Source organism: Heptranchias perlo, chromosome 12, assembly GCF_035084215.1.
Source record: "Heptranchias perlo isolate sHepPer1 chromosome 12, sHepPer1.hap1, whole genome shotgun sequence".
Taxonomy (NCBI): domain Eukaryota; kingdom Metazoa; phylum Chordata; class Chondrichthyes; order Hexanchiformes; family Hexanchidae; genus Heptranchias; species Heptranchias perlo.
The window spans coordinates 865,063-881,959 of NC_090336.1; the positions used below are offsets into that span (position 1 = coordinate 865,063).

The 16,897-nt window shown below is 51.1% G+C and overlaps 1 protein-coding gene across 5 annotated transcripts in view; it reads left to right on the forward strand.

The window, feature by feature from the left end:
- The window catches only part of LOC137327804 (SITS-binding protein-like), a 199,672-nt gene that overhangs the window by 145,510 nt on the left and 37,265 nt on the right, over positions 1 to 16,897 (forward strand). For 3 of the 5 annotated variants that reach the window (XM_067993617.1, XM_067993620.1, XM_067993615.1), the window contains exon 7: positions 10,197 to 10,333. In XM_067993617.1, coding sequence (XP_067849718.1) covers positions 10,197 to 10,333 — 137 coding nt within the window. The remainder of the gene's footprint in view (positions 1 to 10,196; positions 10,334 to 16,897) is intronic. The other 2 variants (XM_067993618.1, XM_067993619.1) reach the window with 1 other exon arrangement.

Consider the following 16,897-nt stretch of genomic DNA (forward strand, 5'->3'; position numbering starts at 1 on the left):
CCTGCTCTATTCCCCTGCATATAACAGTCTCTCTCTCTCTCTCCCTCCCTCCCCTGCTCTATTCCCCTGTATATAACAGTCTCTCTCTCTCTCCCTCCCCTGCTCTATTCCCCTGTACAAAACAGTCTCTCTCTCTCTCTCTCACTCTCCACTGCTCTATTCCCCTGTATATAACAGTCTCTCTCTCTCTCTCTCTCCCCTGCTCTATTCCTCTGCATATAACAGTCTCTCTCTCTCTCTCCCTCTCCTGCTCTATTCCCCTGTATATAACAGTCTCTCTCTCTCTCCCTGCCCTGCTCTATTCCCCTGGAAATAACAGTCTCTCTCTCTCTCCCTCCCCAGCTGTATTTCCCCGTATGGAACAGTCTCTCTCTCTCTCTCTCTCCTGCTCTATTCCCCTGTATATAACAGTCTCTCTCTCTCTCTCTCCCCCCTGCTCTATTCCCCTGTATAGAACAGTCTCTCTCTCTCTCTCCCTCCCCTGCTCTATTCCCCTGTATATAACAGTCTCTCTCTCTCTTCCTCCCCTGCTCTATTTCCCTATATATAACAATCTCTCTCTGTCTCCCCCTCTGCTCTATTCCCCTGCAAAAACAGTCTCTCTCTCTCTCTCCTGCTCGATTCCCCTGCATATAACAGTCTCTCTCTCTCTCTCTCTCCCTCCCTCGCCTGCTCTATTCCCCTGTCTATAACAGTCTCTCTCTCTCCCTCCCCTGCTCTATTCCCCTGGATATAACAGTCTCTCTCACTCTCCCCCTCTGCTCTAGTCCCCTGTACATAACAGCCTCTCCCTCTCTCCCTCTCCTGCTCTATTTCCCTGTATTTCACAGTCTCTCTCTCTCTCCCTCTCCTGCTCTATTCCCCTGCATATAATAGTTTCTCTCTCTCTCTCTCCCCTGCTCTATTCCCCTGCACATAACAGTGTCTCTCTCTCTCCCACTCCTGCTCTATTCCCCTGTGTATAACAGTCTCTCTCTCTCTCTCCCTGCCCTGTTCTATTCCCCTGTATATAACAGTCTCTCTCTCTCTCTATCCCCTGCTCTATTCCCCTGAAGATAACAGTCTCTCTCTCTCTCCCTCTCCTGCTCTATTCCCCTGTATATAACAGTCTCTCTGTCTCTCCCTCTCCCCTGCTCTGTTCCCCTGCATATAACAGTCTCTCTCTCTCTCCCCTGCTCTATTCCCCTGTAGATAACAGTCTATCTCTCTCTCTCTCTCTCTCTCTCCCCTGTTCTATTCCCCTGTAAAAAACAGTCTCTCTCTCTCTCTCTCTCCCCTGCTCTATTCCCCTGTATATAACAGTCTCTCTGTCTCTCCCTCTCCCCTGCTCTATTCCCCTGCATATAACAGTCTCTCTCTCTCTCCCCTGCTCTATTCCCCTGTATATAACAGTCTATCTCTCTCTCTCTCTCCCCTGCTCTATTCCCCTGTAAAAAACAGTCTCTCTCTCTCTCTCTCTCCCCTGCTCTATTCCCCTGTTTTTAACAGTCTCTCTCTCTTCCTCCCCTGCTCTATTTCCCTGTATATAAAAGTCTCTCCCTCTCTCCCCCTCTGCTCTATTCCCCTGTATATAACAGTCTCTCTCTCTCTCCCTCCCCTGCTCTATTCCCCTGTATATAAAAGTCTCTCCCTCTCTCCCCCTCTGCTCTATTCCCCTGTATATAACAGTCTCTCTCTGTCTCTCTCTCTCCTGCTCTATTCCCCTGTATATCACAGTCTCTCTCTCTCTCTCCCTCCCCTGCTCTATTTCCCTGTAAAAAACAGTCTCTCTCTCTCTCCCTCTCCTGCTCCATACCCCTGTCTATAACAGTCTCTCTCTCTCTGTCTCTCTCCTGCTCTATTCCCCTGTATATAACAGTCTCTCTCTCCCTCTCCTGCTCCATTCCCCTGTATGTAACAGTCTCTCTCCCTCTCTCTCTCCTGCTCTATTCCCCTGTATAAAACAGTCTCTCTCTCTCTCTCCCTCTCCTGCTCTATTCCCCTGTTTCGAACAGTCTCTCTCTCTCTCCCTCCCCTGCTCCATTCCCCTGAAGAGAACAGTCTCTCTCTCTCTCCCTCCCCTGCTCTATTCCCCTGAATATAACAGTCTCTCTCTCTCTCTCCTCTGCTCTATTTCTCTGGAAACAACTGTCTCTCTCTCTCTCCCCTGCTCTATTCCCCTGTATATAACAGTCTCTCTCTCTCTCTCTCTCTCTCCCCTGCTCTATTCCCCTGTATAGAACAGTCTCTCTCTCTCTCTCCTCTGCTCTATTTCCTTGTATATAACAGTCTCTCTCTCTCTCTTTCCCTCTCCCCTGCTCTATTCCCCTGTATATAACAGTCTCTCTCTCTCTCTCCCTCTCCTGCTCTATTCCCCTGTATATAACAGTCTCTCTCTCTCTCCCTGCCCTGCTCTATTCCCCTGGAAATAACAGTCTCTCTCTCTCTCCCTCCCCAGCTCTATTTCCCCGTATGGAACAGTCTCTCTCTCTCTCTCCTGCTCTATTCCCCTGTATATAACAGTCTCTCTCTCTCTCTCTCCCCCCTGCTCTATTCCCCTGTATAGAACAGTCTCTCTCTCTCTCTCCCTCCCCTGCTCTATTCCCCTGTATATAACAGTCTCTCTCTCTCTTCCTCCCCTGCTCTATTTCCCTATATATAACAATCTCTCTCTGTCTCCCCCTCTGCTCTATTCCCCTGCAAAAACAGTCTCTCTCTCTCTCTCCTGCTCGATTCCCCTGCATATAACACTCTCTCTCTCTCTCTCCCTCCCTCGCCTGCTCTATTCCCCTGTCTATAACAGTCTCTCTCTCTCTCTCCCTCCCCTGCTCTATTCCCCTGGATATAACAGTCTCTCTCACTCTCCCCCTCTGCTCTATTCCCCTGTACATAACAGCCTCTTCCTCTCTCCCTCTCCTGCTCTATTTCCCTGTATTTCACAGTCTCTCTCTCTCTCCCTCTCCTGCTCTATTCCCCTGCATATAATAGTTTCTCTCTCTCTCTCTCCCCTGCTCTATTCCCCTGCACATAACAGTCTCTCTCTCTCTCCCACTCCTGTTCTATTCCCCTGTATATAACAGTCTCTCTCTCTCTCTATCCCCTGCTCTATTCCCCTGAAGATAACAGTCTCTCTCTCTCTCCCTCTCCTGCTCTATTCCCCTGTATATAACAGTCTCTCTGTCTCTCCCTCTCCCCTGCTCTATTCCCCTGCATATAACAGTCTCTCTCTCTCTCTCCCCTGCTCTATTCCCCTGTAGATAACAGTCTATCTCTCTCTCTCTCTCTCTCTCTCCCCTGTTCTATTCCCCTGTAAAAAACAGTCTCTCTCTCTCTCCCCTGCTCTATTCCCCTGTATATAACAGTCTCTCTGTCTCTCCCTCTCCCCTGCTCTATTCCCCTGCATATAACCATCTCTCTCTCTCTCCCCTGCTCTATTCCCCTGTATATAACAGTCTATCTCTCTCTCTCTCTCCCCTGCTCTATTCCCCTGTAAAAAACAGTCTCTCTCTCTCTCTCTCTCCCCTGCTCTATTCCCCTGTTTTTAACAGTCTCTCTCTCTTCCTCCCCTGCTCTATTCCCCTGTATATAACAGTCTCTCTCTCTCTCCCTCCCCTGCTCTATTCCCCCGTATATAAAAGTCTCTCCCTCTCTCCCCCTCTGCTCTATTCCCCTGTATATAACAGTCTCTCTCTGTCTCTCTCTCTCCTGCTCTATTCCCCTGTATATCACAGTCTCTCTCTCTCTCTCCCTCCCCTGCTCTATTTCCCTGTAAAAAACAGTCTCTCTCTCTCTCCCTCTCCTGCTCCATACCCCTGTCTATAACAGTCTCTCTCTCTCTCTGTCTCTCTCCTGCTCTATTCCCCTGTATATAACAGTCTCTCTCTCCCTCTCCTGCTCCATTCCCCTGTATGTAACAGTCTCTCTCCCTCTCTCTCTCCTGCTCTATTCCCCTGTATAAAACAGTCTCTCTCTCTCTCTCCCTCTCCTGCTCTATTCCCCTGTTTCGAACAGTCTCTCTCTCTCTCCCTCCCCTGCTCCATTCCCCTGAAGAGAACAGTCTCTCTCTCTCTCCCTCCCCTGCTCCATTCCCCTGAATATAACAGTCTCTCTCTCTCTCTCCTCTGCTCTATTTCTCTGGAAACAACTGTCTCTCTCTCTCTCCCCTGCTCTATTCCCCTGTATGTAACAGTCTCTCTCTCTCTCTCTCTCTCTCCCCTGCTCTATTCCCCTGTATAGAACAGTCTCTCTCTCTCTCTCCTCTGCTCTATTTCCTTGTATATAACAGTCTCTCTCTCTCTCTCTTTCCCTCTCCCCTGCTCTATTCCCCTGTATATAACAGTCTCTCTCTCTCTCTCCCTCTCCTGCTCTATTCCCCTGTATAGAACAGTCTCTCTCTCTCTCCCTGCCCTGCTCTATTCCCCTGGAAATAACAGTCTCTCTCTCTCTCCCTCCCCAGCTCCATTTCCCCGTATGGAACAGTCTCTCTCTCTCTCTCTCTCCTGCTCTATTCCCCTGTATATAACAGTCTCTCTCTCTCTCTCTCCCCCCTGCTCTATTCCCCTGTATAGAACAGTCTCTCTCTCTCTCTCCCTCCCCTGCTCTATTCCCCTGTATATAACAGTCTCTCTCTCTCTTCCTCCCCTGCTCTATTTCCCTATATATAACAATCTCTCTCTGTCTCCCCCTCTGCTCTATTCCCCTGCAAAAACAGTCTCTCTCTCTCTCTCCTGCTCGATTCCCCTGCATATAACACTCTCTCTCTCTCTCTCCCTCCCTCGCCTGCTCTATTCCCCTGTCTATAACAGTCTCTCTCTCTCTCTCCCTCCCCTGCTCTATTCCCCTGGATATAACAGTCTCTCTCACTCTCCCCCTCTGCTCTATTCCCCTGTACATAACAGCCTCTTCCTCTCTCCCTCTCCTGCTCTATTTCCCTGTATTTCACAGTCTCTCTCTCTCTCCCTCTCCTGCTCTATTCCCCTGCATATAATAGTTTCTCTCTCTCTCTCTTCCCTGCTCTATTCCCCTGCACAGAACAGTCTCTCCCTCTCCCCCACTCCTGCTCTATTCCCCTGTGTACAACAGTCTCTCTCTCTCTCTCCCTGCCCTGTTCTATTCCCCTGTATATAACAGTCTCTCTCTCTCTCTATCCCCTGCTCTATTCCCCTGAAGATAACAGTCTCTCTCTCTCTCCCTCTCCTGCTCTATTCCCCTGTATATAACAGTCTCTCTGTCTCTCCCTCTCCCCTGCTCTATTCCCCTGCATATAACAGTCTCTCTCTCTCTCCCCTGCTCTATTCCCCTGCATATAACAGTCTCTCTCTCTCTCCCCTGCTCTATTTCCCTGTATAGAAAAGTCTCTCCCTCTCTCCCCCTCTGCTCTATTCCCCTGTATATAACAGTCTCTCTCTCTCTCCCTCCCCTGCTCTATTCCCCTGCATATAAAAGTCTCTCCCTCTCTCCCCCTCTGCTCTATTCCCCTGTATATAACAGTCTCTCTCTGTCTCTCTCTCTCCTGCTCTATTCCCCTGTATATCACAGTCTCTCTCTCTCTCTCTGTCTCTCTCCTGCTCTATTCCCCTGCATATAACAGTCTCTCTCTCCCTCTCCTGCTCTATTCCCCTGTATGTAACAGTCTCTCTCCCTCTCTCTCTCCTGCTCTATTCCCCTGTATAAAACAGTCTCTCTCTCTCTCCCTCCCCTGCTCCATTCCCCTGAAGAGAACAGTCTCTCTCTCTCTCCCTCCCCTGCTCTATTCCCCTGTATATAACAGTCTCTCTCTCTCTCTCCTCTGCTCTATTTCTCTGGAAACAACTGTCTCTCTCTCTCTCCCCTGCTCTATTCCCCTGTATATAACAGTCTCTCTCTCTCTCTCTCTCTCCCCTGCTCTATTCCCCTGTATATAACAGTCTCTCTCTCTCTCTCCTCTGCTCTATTTCCTTGTATATAACAGTCTCTCTCTCTCTCTCTCTCTCCCCTGCTCTATTCCCCTGTATATAACAGTCTCTCTCTCTCCCTCCCCTGCTCTATTCCCCTGTATATAACAGTCTCTCTCTCTCTCTCTCCCCTGCTCTATTCCCCTGTATATAACAGTCTCTCTCTCTCTCTCCTCTGCTCTATTTCTCTGGAAACAACTGTCTCTCTCTCTCTCCCCTGCTCTATTCCCCTGTATATAACAGTCTCTCTCTCTCTCTCTCCCCTGCTCCATTCCCCTGTATATAACAGTCTCTCTCTCTCTCTCCCCTGCTCTATTCCCCTATATATAACAGTCTCTCACTCTCTCCCCCTCTGCTCTATTTCCATGTATATAACAGTCTCTCTGTCTCTCTCTCTCTCTCCTGCTCTATTCCCCTGTATAAAACAGTCTCTCTCTCTCGCCCCCTCTGCTCTATTTCCTTGTATATAACAGTCTCTCTCTCTCTCCCTCTCCCCTGCTCTATTCCCCTGTACATAACAGTCTCTCTCTCCCCCTCTGCTTATTCCCCTGCATACAACTGTCTCTATCTCTCTCTCCCCCCCTCTGCTCTATTTCCAAGTATATAACAGTCTCTCTCTCTCTCCCGCCCCTGCTCTATTGCCCTGTATATAACAGTCTCTCTCTCTCTCCCTCCCCTGCTCTATTCCCCTGCATATAACAGTGTCTCTCTCTCTCTCCCCTGCTCTATTCCCCTGTATATAACAGTCTCTCTCTCTCTCCCCTGCTCTATTCCCCTATTTATAACAGTCTCTCTCTCTCTCCCCTGCTCTATTTTCCTGGATATAACAGTCTCACTCTCTCCCCCTCTGCTCGATTCCCCTGCATACAACTGTCTCTCTCTCTCTCTCCCCCCCTCTGCTCTATTCCCCTGAAAAAACAGTCTCTCTCTCTCCCCCTCTGCTCCATTCCCCTGTATATAACAATCTCTCTCTCTCTCCCTCCCCTGCTCTATTCCCCTTTATATAACAGTCTCTCTCTCTCTCTCCCCTGCTCTATTTTCCTGGATATAAAAGTCTCAATCTCTCCCCCTCTGCTCGATTCCCCTGCATACAACTGTCTCTCTCTCTCTCTCCCCCCCTCTGCTCTATTCCCCTGAAAAAACAGTCTCTCTCTCTCCCCCTCTGCTCCATTCCCCTGCATATAACAGTCTCTCTCTCTCTCCCTCCCCTGCTCTATTCCCCCGTATATAAAAGTCTCTCTCTCTCTCCCTCCCCTGCTCTATTCCCCTGTATATAACAGTCTCTCTCTCTCACCCCCTCTACTCTATTCCCCTATATATAACAGTCTCTCCCTCTCTCCTGCTCTATTCCCCTGGAAATAACAGTCTCTCTCTCACTCTCCCTCCCCTGCTCTATTTCCCTGTACATAACAGTCTCTCTCTCTCTCTCTCCCTCCCCTGCTCGATTCCCCTGTATGTAACAGTCTCTCTCTCCCTCTCCTGATCCATTCCCCTGCATGTAACAGTCTCTCTCTCTCTCCTGCTCTATTCCCCTGTATATAACAGTCTCTCTCTCTCTCACTCCCCTGCTCCATTCCCCTGAAGAGAACAGTCTCTCTCTCTCTCCCTCCCTGCTCTATTCCCCTGTGTACAACAGTCTCTCTCTCTCTCTCTCCCCTGCTCTATTCCCCTGTTTATTACAGTCTCTCTCTCTCTCTCCTCTGCTCTATTTCCTTGTATATAACAGTCTCTCTCTCTCTCTCTCCCCCTCCCCTGCTCTATTCCCCTGTACATAACAGTCTCTCTCTCTCCCCTGCTCTATTCCCCTGTAGAAACAGTCTCTCTCTCTCCTGCTCCATTCCCCTGTATATGACAGTCTCTCTCTCTCCCCCTCTGCTCTATTTCCCAGCATATAACAGTCCCTCTGTCTCTCTCCCTCTCCTGCTCTATTCCCCTGTATATAACAGTCTCTCTCTCCCTCCCCTGCTCTATTCCCCTGTATAAAACAGTCTCTCCCTCTCTCCCTCCCCCCCTCCCCTGCTCTGTTCCCCTGTATATAACAGTCTCTCTCTCTCACCTCCTCTGCTCTATTTCCCTGTATAAAACAGTCTCTCCCTCCCCCCTCCCCTGCTTTATTCCCCTGCACATAACAGTCTCTCTCTCTCTCTCTCTCTCTCTCCCCCCTGCTCTATTTCCCTGTGTATAACAGTCTCTCTGTCTCTCCCTCTCCCCTGCTCTATTCCCCTGTATATAACAGTCTCTCTCTCTCTCCCCTGCTCTATTCCCCTGAAAATAACAGTCTCTCTCTCTCTCTCCCCTGTTCTATTCCCCTGTGTATAACAGTCTCTCTCTCTCTCTCCCTCCCCTGCTCTATTCCCCTGTATATAACAGTCTCTCTCTCTCTCTCCCTCCCCTGCTCTATTTAACTGTATATAACAGTCTCTCTCTCTCTCTCCCTCCCCTGCTCTATTTCCCTGCATTTAACAGTCTCTCTCTCTCTCTCCCCTGCTATATTCCCCTGTATATAACAGTCTCTCTCTCTCTCTCCCTCCCCTGCTCTATTCCCCTGTATATAACAGTCTCTCTCTCTCTCTCCCTCCTCTGCTCTATTCCCCTGTATATAACAGTCTCTCTCTCTCTCTCCCTCCCCTGCTCTATTCCCCTGTATATAAAAGTCTCTCCCTCTCTCCCCCTCTGCTCTATTCCCCTGCATATAACAGTCTCTCTCTGTCTCTCTCTCTCCTGCTCTATTCCCCTGTATATCACAGTCTCTCTCTCTCTCTCCCTCCCCTGCTCTATTTCCCTGTAAAAAACAGTCTCTCTCTCTCTCCCTCTCCTGCTCTATACCCCTGTCTATAACAGTCTCTCTCTGTCTCTCTCCTGCTCTATTCCCCTGTATATAACTGTCTCTCTCTCCCTCTCCTGCTCTATTCCCCTGTATGTAACAGTCTCTCTCTCTCTCTCTCTCCTGCTCTATTCCCCTGTATAAAACAGTCTCTCTCTCTCTCTCCCTCTCCTGCTCTATTCCCCTGATTCGAACAGTCTCTCTCTCTCTCTCCCTCCCCTGCTCCATTCCCCTGAAGAGAACAGTCTCTCTCTCTCTCCCTCCCCTGCTCTATTCCCCTGTATATAACAGTCTCTCTCTCCCTCTCCTGCTCTATTCCCCTGTATGTAACAGTCTCTCTCTCTCTCTCTCCCCTGCTCTATTCCCCTGTATATAACAGTCTCTCTCTCTCGCCCCCTCTGCTCTATTTCCTTGTATATAACAGTCTCTCTCTCTCTCTCTCCCCTGCTCTATTTTCCTAGATATAACAGTCTCTCTCTCTCCCCCTCTGCTCTATTGCCCTGTATATAACAGTCTCTCTCTCTCTCCCTCCCCTGCTCTATTCCCCTGTATATAACAGTCTCTCTCTCTCACCCCCTCTGCTCTATTTCCCAGCATATAACAGTCCCTCTGTCTCTCTCCCTCTCCTGCTCTATTCCCCTGTATATAACAGTCTCTCTCTCTCTCTCTCCGCTGCTCTATTCCCCTGTATATTACAGTCTCTCTCCCTCTCTCCCTCCCCTGCTCTATTTCCCTGCATATAACAGTCTCTCTCTCTCTCCCTCCCCTGCTCTATTCCCCTGTATATAACAGTCTCTCTCTCTCACCCCCTCTGCTCTATTTCCCAGCATATAACAGTCCCTCTGTCTCTCTCCCTCTCCTGCTCTATTCCCCTGTATATAACAGTCTCTCTCTCTCTCTCCCCTGCTCTGTTCCCCTGTATATAACAGTCTCTCTCTCTCTCCCTCTCCTGCTCTATTCCCCTGTATATACCAGTCTCTCTCTCTCTCTCTCCCCCCCCTGCTCTATTCCCCTGTATAGAACAGTCTCTCTCTCTCTCTCCCTCCCCTGCTCTATTCCCCTGTATATAACAGTCTCTCTCTCTCTCTCCCTCTGCTGCTCTATTCTCCTGTATATAACAGTCTCTCTCTCTCTCCCTCCCCTGCTCCATTCCCCTGTTTTTACAGTCTCTCTCTCTCTCTCCCCTGCTCTATTCCCCTGTATATAACAGTCTCTCTGTCTCTCTCTCTCTCCTGCTCTATTCCCCTGTATATAACAGTCTCTCTCTCTCTCCCTCTCCTGCTCTATTTCCCTGTATATAACAGTCTCTCTATCTCTCACCCGTTTTGAACTGATAATTTGGTTGTGTTTTGTTTTGAGAGCAGGATTGAGGAATTTGAGCAGATCGATATTCCAAGAAGTGATCGCTGTGATAGGATATGGTGATCTGTGGACTGATGCTGTTCTCTCCTTTATCGCAGGAGTGCTCAGTTGCCTGTGTTTGTGCGGATGGGTCCTCGACAGTCGGACTGGAGTTACGCGGGATTGAGGGGACTGATTCCGTCTGTTCTTCACTACAGCTTGCTGGGGTACAGCCTCTTTATTCCGGATATAGTAGGTAATATAACAGCTGGAGTCAGCCAATCACTTGGTCAGTCAGTATCACTCACTCTCTGTCATCCAATCATCAATTCAGTACTCACTTCAATTTATATTTTAAATTCCATCCTTTCTGCAGAATCTGAACAACTTCCAGACATATGGAGGGTGATTTTAGGGGGCAATTGTGGGTGCGTTGGAGGCGGGGGAGCTCCGAAAATCGCAGAAATCCCCTTTGGATTCGGAAGCCGGCTCCACCCTGCCAACTTCCGAGTATCCCAGGGAGCCACCTGTGTGCACGCGGGTGTCCCAAAAACGGAAGTCCTGCCGGCAATTAATGCCAGCGGGATAACAGTTAAAGAGCCAAATGTACCTCATTGAGGAACCAAAGGCATTTTACCTGTCACAGATGAAGGGATTAGAAAGATTTTTAACTTTCCCGGGTGGCTTGCTCACTGCTGCTGATTCACGCCCGATGAAACCAGGCATGAAGGGCCGGATCAGGGAGAAAGAAACTAAATAAATTAAAAAACCATGGAAGGAAGTGAAAACACTAAGTTAAACTACCTTTGAAAACTGCTCCGATGTCCCATGTCTCCCGTTCAGATGTCCCCCTGTTCACCCCCCCCACAATGTCCACCCGATGTCCCCCTCTTTACACCCTCGATGTCCCCCCAATCTTTCACTCTCCACCCCCGATCTGACCCTCTCCCCCCCGATCTCCCCCTCTCCCCCCCGATCTCCCCCTCTCCTCCCCCGATCTCCCCCTCTCCCCCCGATCTCCCCCTCTCCTCCCCCGATCTCCTCCTCTCCCCCCGATCTCCTCCTCTCCCCCCGATCTCCCCCTCTCCCCCCGCGATCTCCCCCTCTCCCCCCCCGATCTCCCCCTCTCCTCCCCCGATCTCCCCCTCTCCCCCGATCTCCCCCTCTCCTCCCCCGATCTCCCCCTCTCCCCGCGATCTCCCCCTCTCCCCCCCCGATCTCCCCCTCTTCCCGCGATCTCCCCCTCTCCCCGCGATCTCCCCCTCTCCCCCCCCCCCCGATCTCCCCCTCTCCCCCCCATCTCCCCCTCTCCCTGCAATCTTCGCCTCTCCCTCCCCGATCTCCCCCTCTCCCCCCCCGATCTCCCCCTCTCCTCCCCCGATCTCCCCCTCTCCCCCGATCTCCCCCTCTCCTCCCCCGATCTCCCCCTCTCCCCGCGATCTCCCCCTCTCCCCCCCCGATCTCCCCCTCTTCCCGCGATCTCCCCCTCTCCCCGCGATCTCCCCCTCTCCCCCCCCCCCCGATCTCCCCCTCTCCCCCCCATCTCCCCCTCTCCCTGCAATCTTCGCCTCTCCCTCCCCGATCTCCCCCTCTCCCCCCCCGATCTTCCCCTCTCTCCGCCGATCTTCCCTTCTCCTCCCCCCGATCTCCCCCTCTCACCCCCCGATCTTCCCGCCTCCCTCCGATCTCCCCCTCTCCTTCCCCCCCGATCTTCCCCTCACCCCCCGATCTTCCCCCCTCCCTCCTCCCTCCGATCTTCCCCCCTCCCCCCGATCTCTCCCTCTTCTCCCCCCCCACCGATCTTCTCCTCTTATTTTTCGCCCTGATTGCTGAAGCCATCTTTCTGGAAATACTGGCTGGCCAATTTAAAATCCTCTGGTCTGTTGACTATTTACAGATTGCCAATTAACACCACCTGGCCTGCAGACTGAAGCACTGCCTGGTTAATTTGAAACTGTGGACCTGCAGACTGAGCCATTAATCCATCTGAAGCCACAAAAACCGTGCGGCCGTTGTCAGGGTCTGGGTGTAGAGTTGCACACTGAGTCGGCAGTGTGTTTTGAGGCCCGAGTCCCCCAGTGTGTGTCGGGCCCGGGTCCCCCAGTGTGTGTCGGGCCCGAGTCCCCCAGTGTGTGTCGGGCCCGAGTCCCCCAGGGTGTGTCGGGCCCGGGTCCCCCAGTGTGTGTCGGGCCCGGGTCCCCCAGTGTGTGTCGGGCCCGAGTCCCCCAGTGTGTGTCGGGCCCGGGTCCCCCAGTGTGTGTCGGGCCCGAGTCCCCCAGTGTGTGTCGGGCCCGAGTCCCCCAGGGTGTGTCGGGCCCGGGTCCCCCAGTGTGTGTCGGGCCCGGGTCCCCCAGTGTGTGTCGGGCCCGGGTCCCCCAGTGTGTGTCGGGCCCGGGTCCCCCAGTGTGTGTCGGGCCCGGGTCCCCCAGTGTGTTTTGAGGCCCGAGTCCCCCAGTGTGTGTCGGGCCCGAGTCCCCCAGTGTGTGTCGGGCCCGGGTCCCCCAGTGTGTGTCGGGCCCGGGTCCCCCAGTGTGTGTCGGGCCCGGGTCCCCCAGTGTGTGTCGGGCCCGGGTCCCCCAGTGTGTGTCGGGCCCGGGTCCCCCAGTGTGTGTCGGGCCCGGGTCCCCCAGTGTGTGTCGGGCCCGGGTCCCCAGTGTGTGTCGGGCCCGAGTCCCCCAGTGTGTGTTGGGCCCGAGTCCCCCAGTGTGTGTCGGGCCCGGGTCCCCCAGTGTGTGTCGGGCCCGAGTCCCCAGTGTGTGTCGGGCCCGAGTCCCCCAGTGTGTGTCGGGCCCGAGTCCCCCAGTGTGTGTCGGGCCCGGGTCCCCCAGTGTGTGTCGGGCCCGGGTCCCCCAGTGTGTGTCGGGCCCGAGTCCCCAGTGTGTGTCGGGCCCGAGTCCCCAGTGTGTGTCGGGCCCGAGTCCCCAGTCCCCAGTGTGTGTCGGGCCCGAGTCCCCAGTGTGTGTCGGGCCCGAGTCCCCAGTCCCCAGTGTGTGTCGGGCCCGAGTCCCCAGTGTGTGTCGGGCCCGAGTCCCCAGTCCCCAGTGTGTGTCGGGCCCGAGTCCCCAGTGACCCCAATCAAAGGGAGTCCTTCCCTGCACCATTGTGGATGTGGGGTGGAAAATGTTCCATCGAGCAGTCGTGTGCAGCAGTTGTTTGAGCACCTTCTCGGACTCCCAGGCCGCATATGATTTTTGCGGCCTGGAGGATCCATGGGCCATTTATATACTGTGTACAGTGTGAGAGGCTGCAATCTCTCTGTAGTTACCTGAAGGGGCCGCACCTCAACATTTGGTTACACTTTAGCCCCGCACTCCTAATCTTTGTCCGCCCGGTGTGGAGGGGGGTGGGTAAGTCAGAGGATCGTCTCCCGGACCTGGCTAAAATAGCAATTTTTGGTCCAGCTGTCTGCCTCTCCTCTGCGGCCTTGTCCGTGCCTGGGTGGCCCTGGTGAGGGAGCATGTGGTGCCCACCGGTTCACTTGATGCCTTCTCCGACCGGTGGGCACTGCAGGGTCCAGAGTGACACTGATAACAACATTGTGATTTAGTTGGGAAAGGTTCCCTTTGCTTTAGTTGGGTCTTTGTTGCTTATTTTGGCTTCTTTTAGTTTGATTGGACCATATGTTTCTTTCCTATACTAGTGGTGTCCTAAAAGGGCACTTGTTGAGCTGACTCTTGTTTGGTGACCCTGGGGCAACCTAGTGTAACCTTTATTGGTCCATCAAAAGCCTTAGCAATTATCATGATACCATAGGAGATACAGCACAGAAGGAAGCCATTCGGCCCATCGTGCCTATGCTGGCTCTTTGAAAGTCCTTTCCAATTATTCCCACACCCCTGCTCTTTTCCCACAGCCCTGCAATTTTTTCCCTTCAAGTATTTATCCAATTCTCTTTTGAAAGTTATTATTGAATCTGCTTCCACCACCCTTTCAGGCAGTGCATTCCAGATCATAACAAAATGTGTACAAAAAATGTTTCCTCATGTCGCCTCTGGTTCTTTTGCCAATCACCTTAAATCTGTATCCTCTGGTTACTGACCCTTCTGCCAACGGGAACAGTTTCTCCTTATTTACTCTATCAAAACCATTCATGATTTTGAAAACCAATCAAATCTCCCCTTAACCTTCTCTGCTGTAAGGAGAACAACCCCAGCTTCTCCAGTCTATCCATGTAACTGAAGTCCCTCATCCCTGGAACCATTCTAGTAAATCTCTTCTGCACCCTCTCTAAGGTCTTCACATCCTTCCTAAAGTGTGGTGCCCAGAATTGAACACAATACTCCAGCTGGGGCCCACCCAGTGTTTTATAAAGGTTTAGCATAACTTCCTTGCTTTTGCACTCTGTGCCTCTATTAATAAAGCCCAGGATCCCAGGATTTGTGAACAAAGTTCCTCATCAGCTGGGGATGCCTGTCCTGGAGGTCTGTAACAGGTGCCAATCATAAACTTGGGGCCATTGGCTTGGACTAATTGAATCCAAACTTTTTTTTATATTTCAAAATATACTTTATTTCATAAAATTTAAAGATACACACAGTTCAATGTAGAAAGACACAATTTCAAACAATGCAGATCAAACCAATACAATGCAGATTGTACACACTACGATCCCATTATTACAGTTCAGAACACAGTACATATCTGGACTAAAACAAAAGCAAAATACTGCAGATACCGGAAATCTGAAATAAAAACAGAAGATGCTGGAAATACTCAGCAAGTCAGGCAGCATCTGTGGAGAAAGTTAACGTTTCAGAGTTAATGTTTCAGGTCGAAGAACCTTCCTCAGAACTGGAACTCCAATTCTGACGAAAGGTCATCGACCTGAAACATTAACTGTTTCTTTCTCCACAGATGCTGCCTGACTTGCTGAGTATTTCCAGCATTTTCTGCTTTTATTACATATCTGGACTAATTGAATCTAAACAGCTTCAGCTCCTGCTGCTGTGCTAATATCTCATGCCACAGCAGGCAGATTGTTTCTGACAAATAAGGCTACACCACCTCCATCCTGACCTCTATTCCACCTTTCCTAAAACAGTTATACCCTGCGATCTGGTATTCAGCATCATCATTTCAATCTAGCCCTTTCTCAGTATCACCTGGGTTTTCTAAAGCTGTGTAAGATTGTAGTTCCCGCAGTTTATTTCTAAGACTTCTTGCATTAGCAGAGAAGCATTTCAGTGGTTTGTCAGTTAGCTGACTCTGGGCACCATTCCTTCCCTGTGCCTTGCCTTCAGAAAATCTGGGTAGTCCATTAGTGCTACCTACCCCAGTAAAACTACTGGCTGGTTTATCTATCCTAACCCTTGGCTCAACTCGTTTAAATGCTCCCCAAAGGCTACCTCAAAATTCTCAGCCAACATCTATGCACCCAGAAAGCTAAGATGGAGCCACCCCTCCTAAAAAGCTTACCTGGCTGCTGAACAACTCCCCCAGTTGTCTATAAAAGCAAGTCTCTCCCACTTACTTAGCTCCTCGAGCCACAGGTTGAGTCCAATGATTCTGCTGTTGCTTTCTGCAGAACCCCGTGACACTGGAAGGAGGCCGGAGAGGACCACCTTTGCTCCCTTCTCCTTTAGTGCATGAACCAACTTCCTGTAGTTGTCCTGGAAGAGAAAGGACTTTTCATCCATGACACCATTTGTTCCCACGTGCCACGTCATGATGGCTCCAACTTCCTCACCTTTCATGAGGTCATCCACTCTGTTGTGAAGATCATTAACTTTGGCTCCTGGAAAACACATAAGCATGTGGTTCAAAGCCTTACCTTTGCACAGCGCGGTGTTGGTGAGTCTGACAGTGGAGTCCCCAATGACTAGAGCCCTCTGTCCTACCTGTCTCTCTGACTTTGACTGTGCCTTTCCATTCTGCTTTGCCTTGATTCATTTTCTTTTGGTGGTAACGTGGGCTGTGCTGTCGGGCATGGCTACGATGCTGCTGTCTTCTGCAGGGGAATCGGTCTCTTCCTGTGCGAGAGCTGCAAATCTGTTCTCCAAGGCAAAAGTACAATCCTGAGTACAGAAAGAAATGGAGTCAAGTAAACACTCCCAGGACAGGTACAGTAAGGGTTAGATACAGAGTAAATGACACTCTACACTGTCCCATCAAACACTCCCAGGGCAGGTACAGCACGGGTTAGATACAGAGTAAAGGACACTCTACACTGTCCCATCAAACACTCCCAGGACAGGTACAGCACGGGTTAGATAGAGTAAAGGACACTCTACACTGTCTCATCAAACACTCCCAGGACAGGTACAGCACGGGTTAGATAGAGTAAAGGACACTCTACACTGTCCCATCAAACACTCCCAGGACAGGTGCAGTAAGGGTTAGATAGAGTAAAGGACACTCTACACTGTCCCATCAAACACTCCCAGGGCAGGTACAGTAAGGGTTAGATAGAGTAAAGGACACTCTACACTGTCCCATCAAACACTCCCAGGGCAGGTGCAGTAAGGGTTAGATAGAGTAAAGGACACTCTACACTGTCCCATCAAACACTCCCAGGACAGGTACAGCACGGGTTAGATACAGAGTAAAGGACACTCTACACTGTCCCATCAAACACTCCCAGGGCAGGTACAGCACGGGTTAGATTCAGAGTAAAGCTCCCTCTACACTGTCCCATCAAACACTCCCTGGGCAGGTACAGCACAGGTTAAATACAGAGTAAAGCTCCCTCTACACTGTCCCATCAAACACTCCCAGGACAGGTACAGCACGGGTTAGATAGAGTAAAGGACACTCTACACTGTCCCATCAAACACTCCCAGGACAGGTACAGCACGGGTTAAATACAGAGTAAAGCTCCCTC